Here is a 25,744-nt window from a genome sequence, read left to right as displayed (position 1 = left end):
TGAAAATACTTTAAAAATTTGTCTGCATTACCTCCACTATATTTTTAGTTATTATTATGCCCAAGTATGGTAAGGTATTTCTAGTCCATTTGAAATTATAACACTCTTCCAAGTAGGACCTGCTGCTTCTGTCTATATTGATGGTCATCGCTATTGATTTGTGCACATTAATATTATAGTTTGATATTAAAATATAGGCTTCCACCTCCTTCATTAGAGCTTTTAGCGATTCGACAGGGTCGGTTAGGGTCAAGATCAGGTCATCTGCATAAAGGTTCAGCTTAAGGTCTTTCTGTTTAGTAGAGAATCCTTTTATTAATAAGTTATTTCTAATATTATTTGCCAATATTTCCATTGTCATAATATACAAGATTGGAGATAACGGGCAACCCTGTCTGGTTCCATTATGTAATGTGAACCAGTCCGCACAGATGTTGGGTCCCACCATTCTTGCTGTAGCGCTATCATATAACGACAGGATTGCCCGGTACATCTAGCCCTGAATACCGAATTTCTCCAGTGTCTTGCTCAAGAACTCCCAACCCACCCTGTGAAATGCCTTCTTAGCATCCACTGCTAAATGCAGCATTGGGACTTTTTTCTTATTGGCAGCGTCTATTATATCTATTGTATGCCTCGTATTGTCCGCAGCTTCTCGTCCCGGGACAAAACCTATTTGGTCATTATTAACAATGTTTTTCAAGATATCTTTGAGTCTGTTTGCTAGTATTGCCGAGGAGATCTTTACATCTTTACATCGGTATTTATCAAAGATATTGGTCTGTAGCTTTCCTCTTTTGATAGATCTTTATCCTGCTTAAATATTGGCTCTAAGCATTTCTCTAGGGAAACCCCCCTTTGTAACAATATAGTTAAACGTGCAACCTAGATGAGTGCTAATCAAATCTACAAAATATTTGTAAAACAAATTTGATAAACCATCTGGTCCTGGGGTTTTCTTAGACTTAAGCTTAAGAATTACCTTCTCTACCTCCTGGGTAGTTAACGGGTAGTTTAAACTAGTTTTTTGGCTATCCGAGATCTTAGGGGTGTTATTATTCTCTAAGTAGTCGTTCATATTTTTATTAGTAATTGGGAGATTATACAAATTGCTGTAATATAAATTGAAGCATTCTCCAATCTCTTTAGGATTAAGATATTCTCCTTACTAATCTGCCAGACTTACGATTCTCCTTGAGGCAACCTTGTCTCTCAATTTTTTTGTCAATAACCTGTCTGCTCGGTTTCCTTCACTATAATGCTTACATCTTAATTTGTTCAGGATTTTTGCATTATTTTCTAGAAGTTTTAAGTTCATTTGATTCTGTATCTTATGCATAATATCTGAGTTCTCTCTAGAGGGAGTTTGTTTATTTTTATTAGAAGCTTTTATTAATTCCGCCTGCAGAGTTACCGTTTCTGCACTACTTTCTGTTTTAAACTTCGCATACAGACTTATGAAGTTCCCTTTCATAGTAGACTTAAAAGCACACCAATTATTAGCGTATGAGGTGTCTTTAGGATCATTTTGTGCAAAGAAACATATGATCTGTTTTTTAAATATCTCAAGATATTTTTTATTATACAATAGGTGATCGTTTAACCTCCAGGTATCTCTGTTAATTTTGTTCCATTTATCCTTCATTGTCCACATGTTAATGCTATGGTCTGACCAGAAGTTATCCAGAATTTTTATATCTTCTAAATTTTCCAGAGAGGCAAGGTTGCCCCAAATCATAGCAATTCGCGAGTATGACAAATGTATTCTAGAAAAAAAAGACTTCCCAGGATATGAAGTTCTCCACAAATCAAAATAATCAAGCTTATTCATATTACTACTCAAAGATTTGTCCAGTTTAACTAATCTATAATTTGCCGGTTCTTTCTTAGAGAATTCTTTATCTCATTTTGGGTTAAACACACAGTTAAAGTCCCCTGCTATTAAACAGATTCCTGTTTTTAATAATTCCACCTGTTCCAGAATTTTTTTCAAAACGAAAACGGGAGAGTCATTTGGTAGATAGATGTTAATCGGTGTGTATTTAATCTCATTTAGCTTACAAATAATAATTAAAAAATCGACCCTCTGGGTCTTAAGCTTGATATAATATGTCCACTTTTAATGAGTGGGAAAATATTATAGCTACCCCTCGTTTCCTTTTAACTTTAACTGAAGCTTGAAATAGGATGGGAATTCTAGTGCCTCCCCAACTGACTTTATCCCTCCAATGTGTTTACTGTAAGAAACCCACTTCCACTTTATTTATGAGCATATAATTAAATATTAGAAATTTCTTATAGGGAGAGTTTAGGCCCTGAACATTCACCGACATCATTTTAACCATTATCCTGTATGAGATGAGCCCCCCACATCCCCAAAGGTGTTTACACAATTACTAACATAACAGATACATAACATATAAAACATACAAAACTTGGCCGCCTAATCGAATCAACCAGATTGGCCTGGATCGACCTCCTTCTCTGAGAGAAGGGGGAGCTACAATATCCCAAAACTGAAAGAAACAAACTAAAATAAACTATTTCTGTCGCTCCCTAGGTGGAGTTGGTGAACTCGGTTTTTGTGCCTATAAATTAGACACTCGGAGAGGCATGAGGTATTGCGAGACTCCAACTCCCCTTCCTATGAAACAACAGCATTTGATACTAGACCGCACAGCTTATCCTATTATTGCTTCTGGCAGAAGAAAAAAAAAAGTTGTAATGTTTTTGTTATAATTTCCTTATATCCTCTCTCCCTATTCAATCTGTGCAATTTTCATTGTTTGTATGATTTTGTTTTATTTAAAAAAAATTATAATTAAAGTGCTAACATATTATTTATTTATTTTACCCCTTCCCTCATTTTACTGTGTGCTCCTTGCTCACGCCCTACCTGATGCCATTTTTCCAACATGCCTCTACTTATACCAAGTACCAAACAGCACTCTTATTAACAGGAAAAAAGCACCATATTGTCTACTATCTTCTTTATGTAAATCCCACCTGTGGTTATTTACTTGTTACCTCACACCCCTTGCAGTCTCATTAGATATGTGAATTATTTATTTTATTTTCAAATTTTCGAAGTTTGCTATTGCAGTGCTATCGAGTGCTATGAACTTATCTACCTTTAGTTACGTTTCTTAGTTATCAAATTCTTACTACTTCAACCCCGTTTTTCTGAATACTCCTTGCTCACCCCCATATTTTGTGTACCCCTGTTATCCAGCGTGTCCTTATTTATACCATCTGTCCAAAAAACAAAAATATTTGACTTTACTTCTATCACTTGACTCAAAGGATAAACTAAACAAATAAAGTTTAAAAAAATACTTATATTTTACTTATATTATTGACCAGTTAAATGGTTCTTCAACCGTTTAACCCTATCTTGTTTAATATTAGCCACCTATCTGATTTTTTTTCCACCCAGTTAGCAAGCTTCTCAGGAGTGTCAAACTTTTCCATCTCGTCCTTCCAGTATACTCTAAGTGAAGTGGTAAAACCCCAGAAATATTTCACATTTCTTTGTCTCAAAATGTTCAGATGCAAACTGAAGCTATTTCACCATGCTCTCGCATGAAATGATAAATCTGGGAATATAATTAATTTTTTGAATTTATCTTCCAATGTCGGTTTGCTTCTCAATGAGGCCATAATTCTGAATTTAGTGTGGTAAGAATGAAATTTGACAATAACATCTCATGGAAGAGAGTCTGATACTTTTTGAGCTCTTGGTAACGGTGGAAACGGTCCAACAGAAAATCGTGTGTCACTGCTTCAGGTATTACGCTCTTAAAATATTCTGTGAGAAAGTCCTTCATGTTGCAGATAGCTTCCGGGATATTGCGAATTCCGATGTTTGATCTTCTTGAACGATCCTCCATATCGTTTATCTTGACTTCCAATTGAGCAACTTTAATCTTCATGTCTTAGAGTGTCATCTGTAGTTGATTGCATTTTGTATCAATCTGTGAGAAATTTACTTCTATCGTAGACAGTTTTTCCTGCATAATTTTAAATTCTTATTTTAATTCCATAGTGCTGGTCATGATGTTGTCTTTTATACTCTTGGAGAATTTCAACAGATAACTGGTCAGGATCTCTTCTGTTAAAAAGGCATATGTCGGAGGCGGAGCCAAGCCACTGACCTGAGCGGACGCAAGATCGTTGTGCTCCGGGCTAAAACAGCTTAAACTGGGAGAAAAAGCCACCCTCAAGCCTCCCTACCAAAGCCCCACGGACCCTGGCAACCATGGGCAGAAAAAAAAAAAAATGAAGCCAGACAGACCCAAACCGGGCATGAATATCGGCGATTTCCTCCGCCAAGCGCATGGCGCGTGTGGGCCCAAGATGGCCGCGGTCCTGGATGATTTCTCGGACAACTCAGAGGAACTGTCTATAGACGAAGAGGAAGCTTGCCACATGTTGGCACTACAACACCCACCTCAACCCAAGAAAGGGACCTCTAAACCAGCGACGGCTGAAATGATCCAGGACATGCTCAGCGCCCTCCAGAGAACCCTGCAGGCGGATGTAGCCCTGCTACACGCCGACATGACAGGCCTGGTGAGCAGAATCGACACAGTGGAAGCAACATCGGTACAGCATACCCAAACCATAGCACAACTACAAAGGGACATCGAGGCACTCACTATAAAGCAAGCTGCCACTGATATGCGTTTCGCCCAGCTAGAAGACACATGGTGCCGCACTAATTTAAAAATCCGGGGAATACCGGAAGAGGTACCCGAGGCAGAGCTCCTGCACCTACTCAGGAGGCTGCTAGCACATTTACTAGAGCCCAAGACCGCGAGGGCCATACACACAGACAACGCCTTCCGGATACCGAAGCCTAAAGGGGCGCCCGAAGCTGCACCTCGGGACCTGATTGTGCGATTTTGCAGCGGAGCCGAACCACCACCCTTAATTTTGAGAACATGGCTTTATCCTTCTATGCGGACTTGTCAGGAGAAACCCTGCGTTGGCGCAAGTTAATGAAACCCCTCACGGCCCTGCTCCGCACCAATGTCGTGGAATACCGTTGGAGAACCCCGCGCTCGCTACAGGTACGAAAGGGGGAAGAGACTCTTACGGCCACAGACATCTCCGAAGCCCCCACACTCCTCGCCAAACTCGGCTTATGAGGGGACACCCCCCACAGACCCAGCGACCAGCCGACGACATCGGCGACACACCAATGGGATGTATCAAAGACCAAGCCGTTCACCCCAATGGGGGCCACACCGGCGACAGCAGCTAACAGCGGGCAGTGAAAGGCCGGCACCGCTAGACCACAAAAAAACGGGACTCACCCAAGCTGATCAACCCCAGACTCGGTCTAGAGACCATTGCAATTACTGTTTAATTTTTATTGTTGTTTCTCTTAAAAATTTTTTTTTTTTTCTATTCCCCTTTATCCCTCCCGCCTCATAGCTACTTTCATGCAGTAATTCTACAACTTAAAGCTCCTTGAACCCACCCATAGGCCAAACTCACTACGGCCTCAACTGGCCTCAGGCCGGAGCCTTAAGCCCCACCCCCCCACCACCATCGATATTTTGCATTTAACCATCAGGTTATCCATGGAGATGCGGGGTAACCCTTGCGGCTATTATTTCACAAATCACGATTTTACTTTGGGCTAGCCTGCACTAATTATCCTTGCTGCTTATAGTTACGAAAATAGCAATGATAGCACCATACCGAGTTAACTCGATAGTTATAGCAGAGGTTAATCTATGCTTAATAACACAGTTTTGAAAGGGCGTCAGTGAAAAGATATCGTGAATGTTCTTCTCGCCCCATAATCTGCCTAGCCTGTAACAACAGCTATGTGTCACATTGATTCACGATTCCATTAAGCGACCCATAGCACGAATTCAGCCACACTAGTTTACTGGTATAGTTCCCATTACGCTGGACACAGCATCTTACTTATTACTCCCATGAACAGGAAGTTAAGCGTCGTCATTTTAACCTATGTTAGTTTATTTTATGTAGTTAATCTGTTATCGGATATTGCATAACTTAATTATATAAAAATGTGCATGTTCAATCCTGTACCTCTATGATTAAACGTGTTATATGGCTATGGAGGACTGCCTTTGGGGTACCTCCCAGGCAACTGTATGAAACCTCTGCACCACAAAAATAAAGAATTTAAAAAAAAAAAAAAAAAAAGGCATATGTCCATGGACGTCCTGAGGGGTACTGTGTTTTTGCAGAGTTATTGCATCCCCATTATCTAGGAATATTTGGGATTTATTTTGGTAAGGAGAAAAAAAAACCCTGATAATATTTTCTCTGGTTGTTGTTCCTTTTTATCTCTTTTCTTCTTGTCTTCCTGTACCTTTTTTGAAGCCATCTTTATTGCTTGAAGGCTGGGGTACAATTACCAAAGAGAAAAATTGCATTAATGTCTCACTACTTAGCAAGTCATCCTCTGCTATTTCCATTCTCTTCCATCCATGCATTCACATACATCGTCATCTCTCACAGCTCTTTACAGCGATCTCTTCCTACTCAGTTGTAGTTTTATATTTGTGATTTTAGTCTGGTTGTTGTGGTACAGGTTGAATACACTGATATATAAGTGATGTATTTGTTTGATAAAAGATGCATGTAAGTGGTGCATTTATGTGATGGTAGATGTGATGTGGGCTGCATGTGTACATGAATAGTTTTGTGGATACTGTGTTTGTATTATATCAGTTGTGTTTGAGATTGTATGTATGCATGATATGAGATGTTTGTGGGAGCATACAGAAAAGTCATTAATTGATTCCAACAATTGAATTGGATTTCAATATTGTTGAATGTGTTAAGCAGTCGCTGAGTGAACAGAGGGTTGTAGTCAATGGAGTATATTCAAAGCAAGGCTTAGTTACCAGTGGGGAACTTCAGGGATCTGTACTTGGAGCCATTCGCTTTAATATTTTTATTAGTGATCTAGCAAAAGGTCTTTATGGTAAAGTATTTATTTTTGCTGATGATGCTAAAATATTTAGGTAAACTAGAAAATTGGTCAGAGCTTTGGCAACTGATATTTAATGTGAATAAGAGCAAAATAATGCATCTTGGGCATATAAACCCAGGGGCAGAGTATAGAATATTTATACAGTATTTAGGATTAGGATTTAGGAGTAATTATTTTAGATGACTTAAAGGTAGGCAATGTAATAGAGCAGAATAAAATGGTAGCAGCATGCTTGGCTGTATAGGGAGAGGTATTAGCAGTAGAAAGAGGGCAGTGATCATGTCACCGATGAGACCTCCCCTGGAGTATTGTATGCAGTACTGGAGACCGTATCTTCAGAAGGATATTGATACTTTGGAAAGCATTCAGAGAAGGGCTTGTAAACTGGTTCATGGGTTGCAGGATAAAACTTGCAAGTAAAAGTTAAAGAACCACGATAGGTATCCTGACTACTTCAGCTCAATGAAGTGGTCTGGGTGCCAGATCCCTCTAGTGTTAACCCTGCAGCTGAAAACATAGCAATTTCAGAGAAACTGCTATGTTTACACTAGGGTTAATCCAGCCTCTAGTGGCTGTCTCACTGACAGCCGCTAGAGGCGCTTCTCACTGTGAAAATCACAGTGAGAAGATGCTGGACATCCATAGGAAAGCATTGAAAAATGCTTTCCTATGGGTGGTTTGAATGCGCACGCTGACGTCAGCAGAGGGAGGAGAGTTCCCCGGCGCTGGAGAAAGGAGCTGGAGAGTGGGACCCTGAGGGTGGGGGGGGACCTATTAACACTATAGAGCGAGGAAAACGAGTTTGTTTTCCTGGCACTATAGTGGTCCTTTAAAGGATCTTAACATGAATAGCTTGAAGTAAAAACGAGACAGGGGGGATATAATGGAAACATTTAAATACATAAAGGGAATCAACACAGTAAAGGAGGACACTATTTTTAATTAAAAAAAGAAAATCTAATACAGTTACAAGGAGGGATACTATAGGCACCAAAACAACTTTAGCTTAATGAAGCAGTTTTGGTTTATAGATCAGAAATACAAAAACATTGCACAAGAATACCAAATGTGACTGCTAGTTTATATTTTCTTTTGCTTGTTAACTTATATGCTGCCAGAGTCAGTAAATATGGCAATTAATGTGTTAACTGTTCTATCTGGATTAACTCTATACCCAGGGCCGGATTAAGAGCACACTGGGCCTGGTGCTGACAATTATGACTAATTACGGAATCTTATTGACCAAAAACACTAAAACACTCATGCCTCCCAAGCGTCATGTATCTGATGGAGATGGTGCTGGAGGGAAACTCATAGGATGAGGATATAAGAAAACCCATACTCTATGCTAATCTCTCTAATTTATGCTTTCATCTTTCAAGTAAATCCATAACCCATAACAGCAGTGTCCAGTGAAGCAGGAAGTCAATGGGCGGGGTAAAAGGGTGGGCCACTGGTGCGAATCACGTGACCAGACCTGCCAAAAGGGGAGAACATGCCCAAAAAGGGGGCATATCTGTCCAAAGAATTGGAAGGTCAGCCTGGAATGAATGCATGTCAGGCTGCCCGCCAATCCTGCAGGCTGTCCAACTAACGGCATACTATGCAGGCAGCACCCTGAGCTTGACATAAATGCTTCTAATGATGCGCTCACTCCATGCTTTCTAAGGACTGTCCCCTAGCACTCACATGTCCACTTGTCTCCTTACCTTCTTACTAGCAGGCAGAAGTTCTTGGTATATAGTCTGAGACAGAGAAAAGGTGTTTGTAGTGAGTGTAGAAAAAAGGGAACATGCCACAATGTTAGAGAGACCAACGTCTGCATTACCTAAACTAATTTCATTGTCAGCCAGTCCACACAAGTTTTGTTCCCATACATCTCTCTTAAGCTTCCAGATTTAAAGGGACACTATAGTCACCATAACAACTACAGCTTATTGTATTTGTTCTGGTAAGTAGAATCATTCCATTCAGGCCTTTTGCAGTAAACACTGCCTTTTCAGAGAAAATAACTCCACTGGCCACTCCTTAGATGGCTGCTAGAGGTGCTTCCTGGGGCAGTACTGCCTAGTGTGCAGCACTGCCATTCAGTGTCTCCACCCTCTGCATGCAGACACTGAACTTTCCTCATACAGATGCATTGATTCAATTTATCTTTATGAGGAGATGCTGATTGGCCAGGGCTATGTTGGACTTGTGCTGGCTCTGCCCCTGATCTGCCTAGTTGACAGTCTCAGCCAATCCAATGGGTAAGTATTGTAATTTGCTCAGACCACCACTTCTGATGATGTCAGCAGACAGTCAGTTCAGAGGCAGAGCCAGCAGCTGCAGACTTGAACACAAGTTATATTTTACTATACTTAGGGAGGCAAGAAGGGGCCAGAGTGGTGGTTTTAACATAATAGGGTCAGAAATACATGATTGTGTTCCTGACCCTATAGTGCTCCTTTAAGCAAGAGTATGTGAAGAGTAGTTAGGGTTGCCACTTTTCTTTGAAAAAAATACCAGCGTTAATCATTTGCATAATCACAAGGAGTGACATCAGAGAAAATTCTGTAAAATCACCAACAAACTACTCACAGTTTGATTCTGCTGTATAGATGGATTGCTCCCAGTGTCTCAGTCTCGCAAGCCACCCAGTGTCTCAGTGTCCCTATGTATCACAGTGTCAGTGTCCCCATGTCGCCCAGTCCCCTAGTCTCCCAGTGTCTCAGTGTCCCCATTTCTCCCAGTGTCCCAATGTCTCAGTGTGTCCCCATGTCACTAGGATACTGGGGACACAGAGACATGGGGACACAGAGACATGGGGACACAGAGACATGGGGACACTGAAACATTTAGGGAAACTGGGAGAAATGGGGACACTGAGACACTAGGGACACAGACACTGGGAGACATGGGGACACTGAAACATTTGGGGACACTAAGACACTAGGGACACAGAGACATGGGAACACAGACACTGGGAGACGGACACTTGGGGACACTGGGAGACATGGGGACAGTTGTGGACATAGACATGGGGACACTGAGACATAAGGACACTGGGACACATGGGGACACTAGGCACACTGAGAGACATGGGACACAGACACTGGGAGACTTGGGGACACAGACACTAGCGACACTGGATGGGGGACATGAGGACACTGGGAGAAATGGGGATATAGTGTCTCTGTGTCCCAATGTCTCAGTGTCTCCCAATGTCCCTATGTCTCACAGCATCCCCATGTGTCTCAGCATCCCCATGTGTCTCAGCATCCCCATGTGTCCCAGTGTCCCCTAGTGTCTCAGTGTCCCCTAGTGTCTCAGTGTCCCCATGTTTTCCAGTGTCCCCAAGTGTCTCAGTGTTTCCAGGTCTCCCAGTGTCTGTGTCCCCATGTGTCCTAGTGTCTCAGTGTCCCCTAGTGTCTGTGTCCCCATTTGTCCCCTAGTGTCTGTGTCCCCTAGTGTCTCAGTGTCCCATATGTCCCCTAGTGTCTCAGTGTCCCCGTGTGTCCCCTAGTGTTTCAGTGTCCCCATGTGTCCCTGCTGCCTTTCCCCCCCCCCCCACCCCACCCCCCCATCCCTCTCTTACCTGAGTTGTAGAGCTGCTGTTTGGACTCTGTGCTGTGTTGCTGCTCCCCCACGGATCAGCAAGTAGTAGAGAGAGGCAGGGATATGCTGTAACTTCCTATCCCTGCCTCTCTCCACACACAGTGACCCCTACTGGCCGTTGCTTGTATTGCAGAGTAATCTCCATTTATTCTGAGAAAAATACCTGCATTTGTATTGCCGGTATTACTGCAATACTGGCACGGCCAGGCAGCCTCAAATACTAGTCAGGTGGCAAACCAGTAAAATACCAGTCAGGTGGCAAACCTAAGAGTAGTGTGTGTAAAAAAAAAAAAATATATATATTATTTTATTTTTTTTTTAAATGGGCCTATTCCATGGGCCTGGAGCTGCAGCTCCATCAGCCCCTATGTTAATCCGGCCCTGTCTATACCCTGCCTTGACTACTAATTGTAAGGAGTCTTTTTCCCACCTTACTTGTCCGCCAATCACATGGCACCCTAATCCAGCGGACAGCCATTTCACAAATCATTCCTAAATTCAGTCATGGCATACTGATGTAATGTGTAGTGGACCTTAGTTTAAAGACAGTGTGTATTTTTAATCAGTACAGTACTTTTAAGTTGGCATATCACCATGCCCATCTGATTTTGTGATCGCAATTTAAACTGAAGGTAACATTTAACTCAATGTGTGGAATACACTGCTTTTTGTAAGGATTCATTTCTTACCACAAACCAGATTAGTATATATCGAAAACCAGAGTAATCTGAATGTACCTTTCCTGGTTAAATACTTTGTTATTATTATATATGGGCTATACAATAGGCATTTGTGTCATGGCATAATGCTCAACTGCCCTCTTGTGGAAAAATTGATAACTTGCAAAGCACATTGTTTCCATAACCAAAGTTCTTTATAAATTATCTAATATCCTCCCAGTAGATCAATCATATTTCAATTGTATACTGTTTTGAAATATAGGAGATATTTAATCCCGGCTAAAATCATTAACTTGAATAATCTCCAAGTGATGCTAAAATACAGGTTGGTATTACAATAATTACATTTTAGTTCTATATTACAAACCTTGTTAAGATTTGCGAATATTTAAAATTTTGTGTAAGACTTCTAAGCACACTTGGTAAAATCTTAAAATACTCTGCTTGATTGCGACAGAAAATGAATCCCTCCAGCTTTGTGAGGAAACTGTGCATGAAACATTTCAAACATGTTCTTTGAGTCTCAGTCAAGAATGTGGTGATTTGCCAATTTACTCCACAACACTGATTTGAACCAATGCACTCAGTCGACGTGCAGTTACTGCCATTGAAGCTTACTTTCCTTCTGGCAAAAACAATGTTGATCAGTTGTTGGAAGAGCATCTGTGTAACTGTGGTAAATATTTACGGTTTTAAAGGTGATCTTTATGGAGGTTTTAGTAGGAATAGGGACTGTAATGAAAAGTCATATTATAGGAGATTTGGTACACTGTGCTATTAAATGCGTTGAGAAGCAGTTTTGCTAGTGTGTTGAGATTCACAAGAGTACGTTTGTGTTTAAGTAGGCATATTTTTTAGATTTCACATAGCACTTTTTTTTCGTTTTTGTCATTTTAGCTATGGTGCTGCCTGAGCATCATAGTAAATGCTGTCCACTATAGCAGACATGCCAACGGTTCATCAGAGAACTAAAGACCCTGTGACTTAGGGTAGAAGGTGCTCTATCACAGCCACGTAAACTATGCTCATACATAGGAACATTGGAGGCGGGGGATATTTGGTATAACTTGATGCAAGAAAGTCAATGAGATTGATAACAAATCTGAAATAAATTAAAATATTTAATTTATTACTGATATGTTATGAATTTGTTTAGTAAAATCCATATTTTTTATTATTCTTGGTTATTATTAACTAGAGTTGGGGCAGTTAAGTTGTTCATGAGAAATTAAATGTATAGTTTATAAGTTGATGTTCAGGTGAGGATTAACCTGATGCATATGTGTGGCTAAAACAAATGTGAATGTTTGTCATCAAGTAGATTAAAGAACAAGAGACACACACACAGAAAATGGTTTTAAATTGTACAAGGCTATGTAAAATCACTTATGTTATGAAACAAATATGGGGATTACTTTACACAATAAGGCTATATTGTGTTAAGCCAACCACTACGTCACAGTACCGTAATGCTGGGTCCTACACTAATTTCCACATGGGAGATAAACATGCTAACTGCAATACTTATTGTATGGAGGTAATTGTCTACATTCTGCTACAAAACTTTGAATTTGAGCTATAGGTTTGTTACAACGTAATTTAAGGGTTTTCTCTTCAAGTGCCCCCATTCTTATCACGTCATTTGTTAAAAGGATGTGACAAACATATATAACTGCTCAACTATAATACTAAAATGCAAAACAATTATTTTTTCACAATTTTGGCAATAATAACGTGGGCATAACTAGTGCATTAAAAGTAATTTAAATTAAATTCATTTGTGCCGATTTACAGAGTACATAGTATGTTTTGGACTTCAGTTTATTTTTAAATGTCACAAAATACAAAAAGTAAAATAACATTTCAATGTGGAGAGATTTTAGAATTTGGTATGTTTGTCTTTTAGGCTTAATATCCCTTGCAGAAAACACAATTGTCACACCAAAGGAAATATTTACATTAAGTAGACATCACAGACTATTTACCTAAGGGTTGTTATGTAGACATTTAACTGCAATTTACTGCTAAATATTGGAGTAAAATTGTGTTTATTTATTTTTTTCATCTTAACATGTACATGTAACAAGGCGCTTTTTAATGGGTATTTCGTAAAAATGATATGTGCTTCTAATGTGGAAAACCACATAATGTGTTCAGCTACATCTTATGAGTAGCCACCAATGCATGCCTTTTCCACTATTCTGTGAACCTACAGCGTCATGTAAGAGACGTTACCATTAAAATGTTTACAGTTAGAATTTGAGAGACAGATTTGATGGGTTTATGGATCATTTTGGGGTGTTGTAGCAATTTAATTAATATAATTATCCCACAAAGGTTTACCATTTGTAAAAGTTGACACTCTAGGGCAGGGGTGCTCAAAAGTTAGATCCACAGATTATTTTTTTTTTTTAAACTACAGCTTCTATGATGCTTTGTCATTCTAAAGGCATGTAGAGCTTAAGGGATCTGAATTTTGGGCTCACCTACTCCAGGGTATCTCATATGGTATATATTGTACCTGAACATTTGGCATTTTTTATATACACATTACATGTTAACCATTGTTCAACTCTCATATGTGCCAATGTGGTCAAACACCACATACCCCCACAAACACAAAATGATGCTCTTCTAAATATAATAATGCCCCTAATATATGTCTTTGGAGCTATCTTGAAAAGTTATAGTGTCACGTAAGAGACCTGACTATTTCAATTTTTACAGTTACAATTTTGATAGATGAATGTGATGGGCCTAGTCATTTTGGGGCATTGTTGCAGTTTTACAGTTACAATAACTCCATAAATGAATACCATTTGTGAAAGTAGACATATGTCTTATGTAATATGGTATATTTTGAGCCTTATTATACAGCCATTTTAGCACCAGTTTCTATGGTGCAGTTTGGAGCATTTTAGTAGTTCACATATTTAAAATGACTTCATAAATGCATACAATTCGCAAAAGTAGACACTGTGGGGACTATTACATGATATAGTTTGAACTTTACTGTGGAGTCCTTTTTTACCATATTTATTTCAACGCTTGTGGTATTCGTTTTTATTTTTCATATTTGAAGTACACATTGTATTTTTTCTGCTTATTTTTTTTAAATCTCTCGTGTCACACTGTAATAACTAAAGAGACACTATAGACACCCAGACCACTTAATCTCATTGCAGTGTCCCTGTTTCCTTAAACCTGCAACTGAAAACATTGCAGGGTTAAGACTGTCTCTAGTGACTGTCTACTAAACAGCCACTAGAGGCACTTTCTCAGTAAAATGATGCTTGATGTCCGCACGATTTGCATGAGGACAAAATACAGATTAGGAACAGCACACACACAAAAATAAAAATTTTAATTTTACAAGGCTGCTTAAATCCACCTATCTCAGCAAACAAATATGGGGACTCAGTTCCACCATATGGCCATATACTCCTACACAGTACCCCAATATTGTTGGGTCCTACACTAATTCCAACATGGGAGACAAATGAAATAGTGCTAGTGCTAAGTAAGCTAAAATGGATATTAGCATTGAGAAAGGCCTGCTGCCCGAAACGTGTGCTGCTTTAATTTGTCCTCAAATAAATTGTGGTAGCACCTGGGTGTGCACACCTTTACTGGTTTATTTTTTGGTGGTAAGCTAAAATGTATGTATTGAATCTGTTGTAAAAGCATTGTGAATATATAGCATGCAAAGTATTGTGATAAAAAAAACAAATAATTAGTGTGTCAAAATTAAACAATTAAAGTAATAGTGCTCTGATATATATATATATATATATATATATATATATATATACTCACAATGCATATCAAACCTCATGATATTCATACTTTCCTGTGGCCACCTCCAAAGCGGCATGTGAAGCTTGGGGTGTGGGGTAAGGGGAGTCGGCAGGGTTAGTTTTTTTCTTTTTTGTTTGCTTTGCATGAGGGCATCCAGTGTCTTCTGAATCCCCATAGGTAAGCATCAATTCAATGCTTTCCTATTCGGAAAGTTTAATGCGCGTGGCACTCACCACGCATGACCATTAGATTCCCCCTCACAGTGGCGTACACATGACCCATGGGGCCCCGGTGCGAAAATTGATCCGTGGGCCCCCCCCCTCGTGCTTACTCTGCGCGGGCCGGGGCAGCAACACATGGCGGCGGGCACCTGGTCACAGGGGTTGCAGGGCTGCGACCGCGGTATGTATGCCAGTGCATGCAGATGGACACACACTTAAAGGACCACTACAGACACCCAGATCACATCAGCTCAATGAAGTGGTCTGGGTGTCAGGTCCCTCTAGTTTTAACCCTGCAGCTGAAAGCATAGCAGTTTCAGAGAAACTGTTATGTTTCACTGAGGGTTAATCCAGCCTCTAGTGGCTGTCTCACTGACAGCCGCTAGAGGCGCTTCCGCCATTTTAAGACACTGAACGTCCATAGGAAAGCATTGAGTAATGCTTTCCTATGGGCGGTTTGAATGCGTGCACAGCTCTTGTCGTGCATGCGCATTCGGAGCTGAGAGGCGGAGGGATCCCCAGCGCCATGGGAGTCTGGCGCTGGAGAAAGGTAAGTGCTGAAGACACACACACACACACACTCTCACGAACAAATGCATACACACTAGCTAACAGACACACACATTTACTGACAGAGACACACTCAGCGGCAGACATACATACACACTCACTTACAAAACATACACTCTCACTGACAAACACACACTCACTAACAGACATCAAACAGACTCACTAACACACACACACAAACACACTCAGTAACAGACACACACAGTAACACACTCACTGACACTCACTAGCAGACACACACACTCTAACACAAACACCAACACACACACACTAACACACACACACTCACTAACACACACACTAACACACACACACTCACACACACACTAACACTCACACACACTCACACACACTAACACACACTCACTCACACACTGCGACCCTGGTATGTACGCCACTGCCCCCTCATGATGAGGTCGGGGGAGGCGGACACGGAGCCAGCGCCAAGGGACCTCGGTGCTGGAATAAGGTAAGTGTTCAAATCACTTTTAAAACCCTTTGATAGCCGTGGGCGCAGATGGACACTATAATGTTAGGAATACAGCTTTGTATATTTAACACTATAGAGTTCCTTTAACTATACTCAGCAACATCTCCTAAGTACATCAATACCCAGTTTGTATACCTTTGCAAAGTAACAATTTTAATCCCAGTCTAAATCCTAAATCCTTAACAAAACCCTAATTCTAAACCTAATCCTAGATCTAACTGTAATCCTAATTTTAAGCCTTACCCTATAAATAGTGTTAGAAGGACTCCCTCTGCTGATGTCAGCAGAGAAATTCCCTTGCGGATTTCAGCATAGCTATTCCCTTACTGGCCCTGAATTACACCTGAAATTACACCTACTATTTATTCTAAACCTAATATTGATCTTTAATCTTAATCCCTAATTTAATTCTAATCTCGCAGGTTTTGTCTGCTAATATCAGTATTGTTATTAACAAAGGGAAATCTCAGCTAAAGCAGAGTGGTATGTTGCTGCCATCTACTTGCTATTTTCAGTACGACATCTTCATAATTTTTTCATTGTATATAGTATGCCCAATGCATTGTGATCTTTTCTGGACAAATGGCAAAGTCCAGCACTGATCTAAATTCCATTGGGGCATGGAGGGAGACCCTAAAACCACTCACTAACCCTGCTCACACCAGTTTGTAGGACATGCCATTACGCTTTAAAGGCATTACTGCCCATTATAGTTAGGGCGTAATAACATGTCCTAATGTCATTAATGGGTTAAATTATTTCCAGAGACTCTTTTCAATGAATTCTTTCCTATGGTCACCTCTACATATTGGGGTACAGAGGCGTAGTGGTGGGTTTAACACTATATGCCCATATAGCGTAACTGAAAATGCATGTTCTAGGTGCCCCCCCCCCCCTCTCCACACCCCCCTCCCCCCCATTACCATTTCCCAATGTTTGTAATCTTAACAAGGATTGAGGATATATATTTAAAGGATACTGTGTTTGTATGTAGAGGTAAATTAGGGATTTATGATTGGATAAACAAGTTTCTTGATACATGTCTGTGTGAAATGTGCAGTGTGTGAATACAGGAAATGGAAAAGGAATAGGGGGTGAAAGTTGGAATGGGAATTCATTTTGTGTACTTTGGGTGCAAAATTAACTCACAGTTGATCTTTACTCCCCAGGCTCTCTTTCTTGATATTTTTTTTTTTTACACTGCATTTATAAATCCCTTTAACCCTTTGTGCTGTCACCTACAGAGGTGTGATTTATGCTTGCTTTATAAGAATAGACTGTAATAATAGTTCAGGCTTTTAAATGCAGGGTACACAATCATGTTTGGGTATTGTTCAGGGTACATTTTGCCTTATGTTAAAACCTCAAATAGTAAGTTTGGGACACATAAGGTATGGCATGTTTAAGTACAACATTCAGTTTTACAAACTGACCTAAATCAAATTATGGCAAGTAAAAAGATCATCGAAATCTTGTAAGTCCAGTGGGAAGAGACGCACAATAACATACCAGACAAAGCAAAATATTTATTTCCCAACAGATTTCCTTAGCATATAGTAATGTCATTACAGACAGGGATTCTGCATAAGAAGACACTGTCACTACAGTTAGGGAAATGCATAAAAATCTTTGCCTTAAAGGATCACGTCAAACTGGTAATACAGGTGTAATACATTATATAGATAATGGAATACATACTGTAAAGGTAAAGGCAGGTGCTTGCCTTGAATTCCCAAAGCTGCTGCACTTGCACAGACAAAATGTAGTACCAGACATTCCTATTTAAGACCAGGTAGCATTTCCACCAATCAGGAGCCTCTTATTTTGGTCTGTGAAACCTGTTCCTGTCCCGCAAAAGCTGTTCAGCAGAGGTCCAAGGGATATATCTTTCATCCCCTGTTTCACTCATCAGATCTCATTAGTGGACATGAATGAACTTATGGTAGCTATGATATGATTGCTATCAGTCCATTGACAGCTCTGTTCACTGCTCTGTAGACAGTTGAAGAGAGAGGAGTTTGGGATGTGCACTGCATACACCTTCTTTACACAAAGGTGGTAAGGCAATGGAAAACTAAAACGTTCCTCCTTTGCTTTTATTGTTTTAAATTGTTATAGGCCACTGTGTGCAATGACAAGCTGACGGTCTGTACTCTATGACCTATGTTATGAGCATTAGTTGTGCTGGTATTTAGAATGTCTCTATAAATCAATACAAACGCTTTATACACAGGCCCACAGTGATTTTTTTTCCGTTTGTGTCTATATATATATATATATATATATATATATATAACATTGTCCAATGCTTGCACTCCAGTAAAAATATAAATATAGCCCGGTGCTTGTCAGCAAAAATTGATAGAAATAGGATAGGAAAAGCACTCCAAGGACTTCATTTAAAGGGTGAAAAAGTAACTTAACTTTATTCAGCAACTGCCAAGGATGATCAACGTTTCAGTCCTATGACAGGACTTTCGTCAGGATTCGTCGTCCTGATGAAAGTCCTGACATAGGACTGAAACGTTGATCATCCTTGGCAGTTGCTGAATAAAGTTAAGTTACTTTTTCACACTTTAAATAAAGTCCTTGGAGTGCTTTTCCTATCCTATATATATATATATATATATATATATATATATATATATATATATACTTTTTCTCTACTGGCCATTTAATTATTAAAGCCAGTTTTTGCATCCTTTTGTATATAAGCAGTTATTTATAATGCTCTGATTTATGAAATGTACCAGTATATATAAATGTGCTCCAAGATGAATCTCTTTGTGTTACGACATTTAATATTTATTATTACACAGGAAGATTGTTCTTCTCTATGATATCTCATAAAAAGCTGATTATTATTTTTCCTTCGCTCTGCCCATTTTAATCTCCTGTTCATTTAAATGTCAATTAAATTTGAAATATCTACATTTGTCAGCATTTCTTGATTTCGGCCATGCTGATGTGAGGCAGGCCTGTCCGTGCGTTCTCGCCATGCATATCATCCTCATTAAAAATAAACCCATGCAGTTGTAATAATGCACACAGGCTCCATGCTTCCCACGGCTGTTCTAGGATGTGTGTCTGACATGGTATTTAAAAAGAAGCAAGCTGTCACTAGTGTCACTGGCAGGTGTTAACACAAGGACAACTAACACTTAGACTGCCAGAGGAACCACTGCAATGCATTATGGGCAGTCATCCCAGTAACCGATGATTTGTGTTAGACATGTCGTGCCTCCGTTTGTAAGGCTGTCTCAGATGTCTTTAGCTTATTCAGTTGTAGAAGAACCTGCAGAGGTTTAATTGTTTTGTTTATCTCAAACTTTTCCGATCACCATAAAGTGTCCATACGTAATGACTTTTTCATTAACTGATGAAATACCATGTCATTAAACGGTATGTTTATACTTGTGGTATTTAGTGAAATAACCACGTTGATATATATTTTATTTTGAACACCATTATATTCCCATATAGTTGTAGTGACAGACCTATGGTTTAGAATACACCATCCCTATAACTATTTGTAACTAACTCTTCTATTTCTATCTCCTCAGCGTTGTGAAGCCCACACGCCACTATACTGTCTTCCTCTCTGAAGATTCCTCTGATGATGAATGCCTGCAAGAGGAGGAAGCTGTCTCTGCCTTCTCTGAAAACTTTATCTTCTCTGCTCCCTTTGAATGGTGTCTATCATCAACTCCCTCTTTACTGTATATCTTGGCATGATAAATGTACTACTTTCTCAATAAAGTAGACAGTACATAATCACTTACAGAAAAGTAACATTGGGCTCTTTGGGGCCAAAATGGTGCAATATATAGGACTGTCCTCTATGATTGAGCTCATATGCATTGCTGGATGTAGTGTTAATTATCATCTCATTTGTTCATGTATACACCATCTTAAAATGCATGGAATATGTTGGAATTAATTGGTCCTTTGTATTTTACAGGCCTCAACAGTATCGAACACTGAAAGAATCAGATGCTGACGGTGATGAAGTGATTAGTCCAGAGAAGGAGAATGAGGATGTGATTGGCGAGGAGCCACCTAGTACACAGCTTACACATATCAGTCTTCTGGAGGACATATTTAATAATTTAGAGGTTGAGTCCCAGCCATTGAGCCAAGCTAAGAGTTTGGAAGACCTTCGTACTCCAAAGGATGACCAAGAAAACCACTTCAGTTTTGATTACCAGGTATTGTACAGATCCTTCAGAGGTTCATAATAGTAGTATGTTTCTGCAGGTTACTTTGAGAGGTGCGTATACAATTCTAGATTGTATACTGAGCAGTGTTCAAAATACTGTGTTGATAAATATTTTTCACTGAGCCAGTACTTGCACAAATGCTTTCTGCTACCTTGTGTTTTAGATGCTGATTTGTGTAATTGCAACTCTAGCATTCAATGTTAAATGTGCAGGACAGTAAACTGCTTAATTAATTTTGCATATTTCTCTAAATAATGCTGGTTTTCTGTAATAAATTCTTTGTAATGGACGTTTTGAAAAAAGTAATACATCTTACTAGTTATATTCAGTCTCTGCTATAGTGTTCTATTACAAGTGCATAACTGTATGTGTATGTGTGACACATTTATTTAAAAACAAAATGTGCATTTTTACAGAGAATGGATTTTGCTGTACCAGACAGAAATCGCATGGTCCCCACAATAAAACCCAGTCATCCATACAACAAACTTTGGAGCATGGGACAAGATGATATGGCAATCCCAACAAAGCATCTCCAAATTTCACCTGAAAGATACTTAACCCTCCCTGACAGCACTAAAACAACACCACACAGGCAGAGTCCTTCAGCTTCTACAGAGAGAGAAGGAATGTGCAGCAACTTACAGGGCAGTATCACAATTCCACGACCACATGGAAGGAAGACCCCTGAACTAGGAATTGTTCCACCTCCTCCAGCAACCAGAATAAGTAAACAGCAGAATGCACCAGTGGTAACGGAACATTGCAAATTGCAGCCAGGGGAGACCAGCAATATTTCTTTACAAAAGATGGCTGCATCATTTGGGGATTCATCACTGGAAGATGAACAAACATCAGATTCTAGTTCTTTAGACTTGCTGCAGCCTGTCAAAGTGTCTGCTGAGGTTGGAGTAAAAGATGATCTGCTGAGCCTCTTGGATCCTTTAAAGACAGGTCAGTGGCAAAGTGAAAGTCATCTGCCTGCGAGCAGTGGTGTACAGAGCTCAGACAGTCTTCACAGTTCTAGCACTCCCTGCTTTACTCATTTGCAAGGGGATTTCACATCTGGAACTTTCACTCCTCAATTGGGGTTCCCTTCACCACGACCTCCATTTCTACATTCTCCTCTTAACCCATTTGTCCAACCGATATCAAGAGAAACACCAATCCCCGTAATGGGTGGACCCTTCACTCCAGCAGTTGGCCCTGCTCTTGGGCCAAACACCCTGCTCCCTAGACCTGGATTATTCTATAGTCCGAGACCTCACGCTTCATTAATGCCAGTAAGTAGTCCCTTTGTACCATCAGCTTCACAAATCAGTCCTTTAATACAGCAAAGTCAAAACACCTCTGAAACACTTTCAAGCTTTCCATCCACTATCAGCCGCCCTACGGGACACAGAACTTTACCCATGGTTCATCCCCGATCTAAAGCCCAGGATGGCAAATCAAAGGAGTATCCAATCATCCCACCTAGGCCCTCTAAAGTGCCAGAAACTGTTTTGCATCCGATCAAGCCAGAACAACCCAGGGATCCATTTGATGATTTGCTTAGCAAGACTAAACAAGAAGTAACACAAACCACAGGTAAAGTGGAGCAACTCCGGAAGCGGTGGGAAACGTTTGAGTGATATCCAGGTCTGTATTTTTTTTTTTTTTTCGTTTGTGAGCAGCAGAGGATCTTACTACATTGAAAAAGGAAGGCACTGCACATGGGACAATATGATTCAAAAATCTGTCCACATGACTTTAAGACGATCCAGTTTTGCAATTTAAGTATTTGATATTATAGATATATAGTATGCCATGCTCTTTGTTTGGGTAACATATTACCAACTAGCTCTTGTTCCATTTTGCGTGTTCACTTTAAAACTGAAAAATAATAGGCCTGTGGAAAATTAGAGCTTAGTAATAGACACATTGTGTCTAGAGGAACACATACAGTGCTAGAGGAACACATACAGTGCTTGTTCAATTATGTCACTTAAAAGTCTAGTTACAAAAAAAAAAATCACTTTAATTGTCACCATCTATAAAAGTACATGTCCACACAGACTTACTCTTCTATAATGGTAATATGTACCTGACACTTTACAAAGTATTTACCGTTACACCTTACTCCAGTGTGAAGTGCTTGCCTTTTTATTCGAACACAAGCATAGATTATTTAGTAGAACAAACATTATTGGGACTGTACCTGTGACTTGATAAGCAGTATGTATTATTGATTATGAACCGTATAATCAGACTTGCATTTTATGCTGAGTTATCAAAATGTTGTTTTTTTTTTGTTTTGTTTTACTGCAGTGTTTTTGATATATTAAATCTGTAATGTAAGGTTATCTGAAAAGTGTGCAAGATTAGGTCCAGAATGACATGAATTTGCAGTATGAACTACATATACATAAGACATAATGTGTAACAACCTTGTACAGCCAAAAAACTCAATGTATTAAAAAATGACACGTTTAGCCACATGGAAGCAATAGAAGATAGGCCCTGCTCTTAAGGACTCACAGTGTGTTCTGTACTCTGCACACTTTTCATCTAGTACTTTGCATTATATTCACATACACTATGCTGCATTGTTTACCACTGCTCTACACACTCTAAATGTTGCTGTCTTGCAGTTCCGAGAAGGTCTAAAATATATTGCAGTATTATTTGTTGGTAGTTACGCTACTTAGATTCATTTTTAATATATGGCCCCGTTACAAATACAGTATTATATTTTTTATTTTTTGGGGGGGTTGGAGGGGAGGGGAAAGTTTTTTTTTTTTTCTTTGCTTGTTAGTGCGTCAGCATATCTAAGCAAATGTAATAGTCTTCATAGAATAATATAGGCCCAAACATAATGTGATTGCTCATCTGCATCTCAGACTGTGATTGGCCCAGGTATGGGAGGATATCTGAATAGAGCATAGACAGATTCTAATATAGCATCTGATTTTAGTAGGATTTATTCATAAAACAGTGAGATGAAGCTGGAAGAAAATGTTTAGGCACTTTGGAAATCTCTTTAATAAACTTAACTAATTTAGCTTACTTTTTAAAAAAAAAAATGATTGTTAAATCATCACAATGTACTGGTTTAGTGAATAAGCACCTACATCTTCCCATTTCCTGTATGATTTAAATCAGTTGTCCAACAGGTAAACCCCGTGGCTGGATGTTTTTCCTGCTGACAGGTGGTTGCTTTAAGATTTCAGAATTATCCGTTCTCGTTAAACCTCCCATGTTTACATGAAATATACTCGCTTCAGATACATTTAAGGTTATTCACTAAACTCCAAACTTTAACAAATTGAAATTTACATAGCAAAAATAACTCCGTTCTGGTCACAACATGGGTGTTTTTACCTATTTTTAGCCATTTGAATTTCAGTTCATTACTATTTGAAGTTTCGTGAATATCCCTTTTTGATTCTTAATATGTTTTAAAACAGTTTTTTTTTTTCTCCCATTGATTTCTATTCTTCATCAACCATCTTAAAATGGTTACACATAAGTTAGTTACACATACATCCATTCTTGGGAGTGAAAAGGATGGCAGAAAAAAGGGTGAACCCCATTTCTTCTACTAATAACTGGAATATTGCATCCTGGATGTATAGAATACTCTAAAATAGTTGCTGAATTCAGTAATCAGCACATACCGTTTGTACAAAGGATTTTACTAGCTAAACTCTGAATGGATAAAAGCCAATTTCGGCCAAAAAGCCAAGCTAAACATAACTGGGGATTTCTTTATTTATTTATTTTTTACTTTTTGAAATTGGCAATTTTTCTAAATATTTAGCAATTCCTAAACAAGAATAAAGACCACTCACAAAAGCTAAGTGGAACTAAATAGAGTTCCAGCATAACTGTCATGAAGAAAAAAGCAACCCATTTGTAGTAAGCAAAATAGACAAAAAATAAAACGTAACGTTTATTAATACATTAAAATAGTAAACAAGAGCGTGATATGAGAAAAAGAGTGATGTAGATAAAGAACCTATTATAATAAATAAATAAAGAACCTATCTAATATATCGTCAAGAAAGTCTGTATATATTGTGTGATATATTAACAGTATAGCTGCCGAACATGTATCCAGTTCGGGAGAAGAATAGGCAGAGAGAAAGAAACAAAGGTATCTGTAAATCTAGCTATTTCAGCAGCCATAGGGGTGTCCTCGAAGGCACATAGAATATCACTGCTTTGTCTGTCTCTCTGTAACCTCTTTGCAAATTTGTACCGATTTACAGATACTTTTGTTTCTTTCTCTCTGCCTATTCTTCTCCCGAACTGGATACATGTTCGGCAGCTATACTGTTAATATATCACACAATATATACAGACTTTCTTGACGATATATTAGATAGGTTCTTTATTTATTTATTATAATAGGTTCTTTATCTACATCACTCTTTTTCTCATATCACGCTCTAGTTTACTATTTTAATGTATTAATAAACGTTACGTTTTATTTTTTGTCTATTTTGCTTACTACAAATGGGTTGCTATATTTCTTCATGACAGTTATGCTGGAACTCTATTTAGTTCCACTTAGCTTTTGTGAGTGGTCTTTATTCTTGTTTACTTAGAGTTGTAGGGGTTACCCTCCAACCTTCATATAGCAACCTGGCACTTTCTCCCTATAAATTAAATTTTTCTTCAAATTATTTTGCAATTTCTATTTCAGTTGACTACAATCCAGTATTTCGTAAATAAACCACAGACTGATTTTCCAGTGATCAACTGACTATTAACCGTACACTGTTTTTATAACCCCTGTTAAATTGTTTTATCGTTCAAGGTTTTTATCAAAGTGTGAATTCAAAGTGAATTTCACATTTAAGGTTAAAATAGCCAAACTTGAAAAGTCAACTGTGCTTTCAGCTTGGCTACTCTGGCCTTACATTTTGTATTCACTTTAATAAATAACCCTGTTTGTGTTCATCAGCCCACAGAGCATGACTTAAATTCATACATGTTACAAGAATTACCATTCTTTTCACTGAGGTTCCAATTAAAGCAAATGATCAATACCTAGAGCAGCGCCACCTAGTGATTAAGCCTGCAGTGCTGCTATGTATCCCTTCTTTGGCAGAGGTGCCTATGGATAGGTGGAGGTAACTCTAATAGGTACATTAGATATGTGCATTGCTGAGGCACATATACGGTCTGTGTGCTACTGATAC

General features: G+C 39.1%; 1 protein-coding gene across 1 annotated transcript in view; it reads left to right on the top strand.

Moving 5' to 3' along the window:
• Positions 1-23,586, top strand: part of DENND1A (DENN domain containing 1A) — a 920,735-nt gene extending 897,149 nt beyond the window's left edge. The window contains exons 22-24 of the mRNA XM_063432346.1: positions 19,902-20,030; positions 20,300-20,546; positions 20,975-23,586. Coding sequence (XP_063288416.1) covers positions 19,902-20,030; positions 20,300-20,546; positions 20,975-22,189 — 1,591 coding nt within the window. The 3' untranslated portion in view covers positions 22,190-23,586. The remainder of the gene's footprint in view (positions 1-19,901; positions 20,031-20,299; positions 20,547-20,974) is intronic.
• The last annotated feature ends 2,158 nt before the right edge of the window (positions 23,587-25,744 follow it).

The sequence above is a fragment of the Pelobates fuscus genome, chromosome 9 (assembly GCF_036172605.1).
Source record: "Pelobates fuscus isolate aPelFus1 chromosome 9, aPelFus1.pri, whole genome shotgun sequence".
In the NCBI taxonomy this organism is placed as follows: Eukaryota; Metazoa; Chordata; class Amphibia; order Anura; family Pelobatidae; genus Pelobates; species Pelobates fuscus.
The sequence above is the reverse complement of the archived record's forward strand: the minus strand, read 5'-3'. Positions and strand labels throughout refer to the sequence as shown.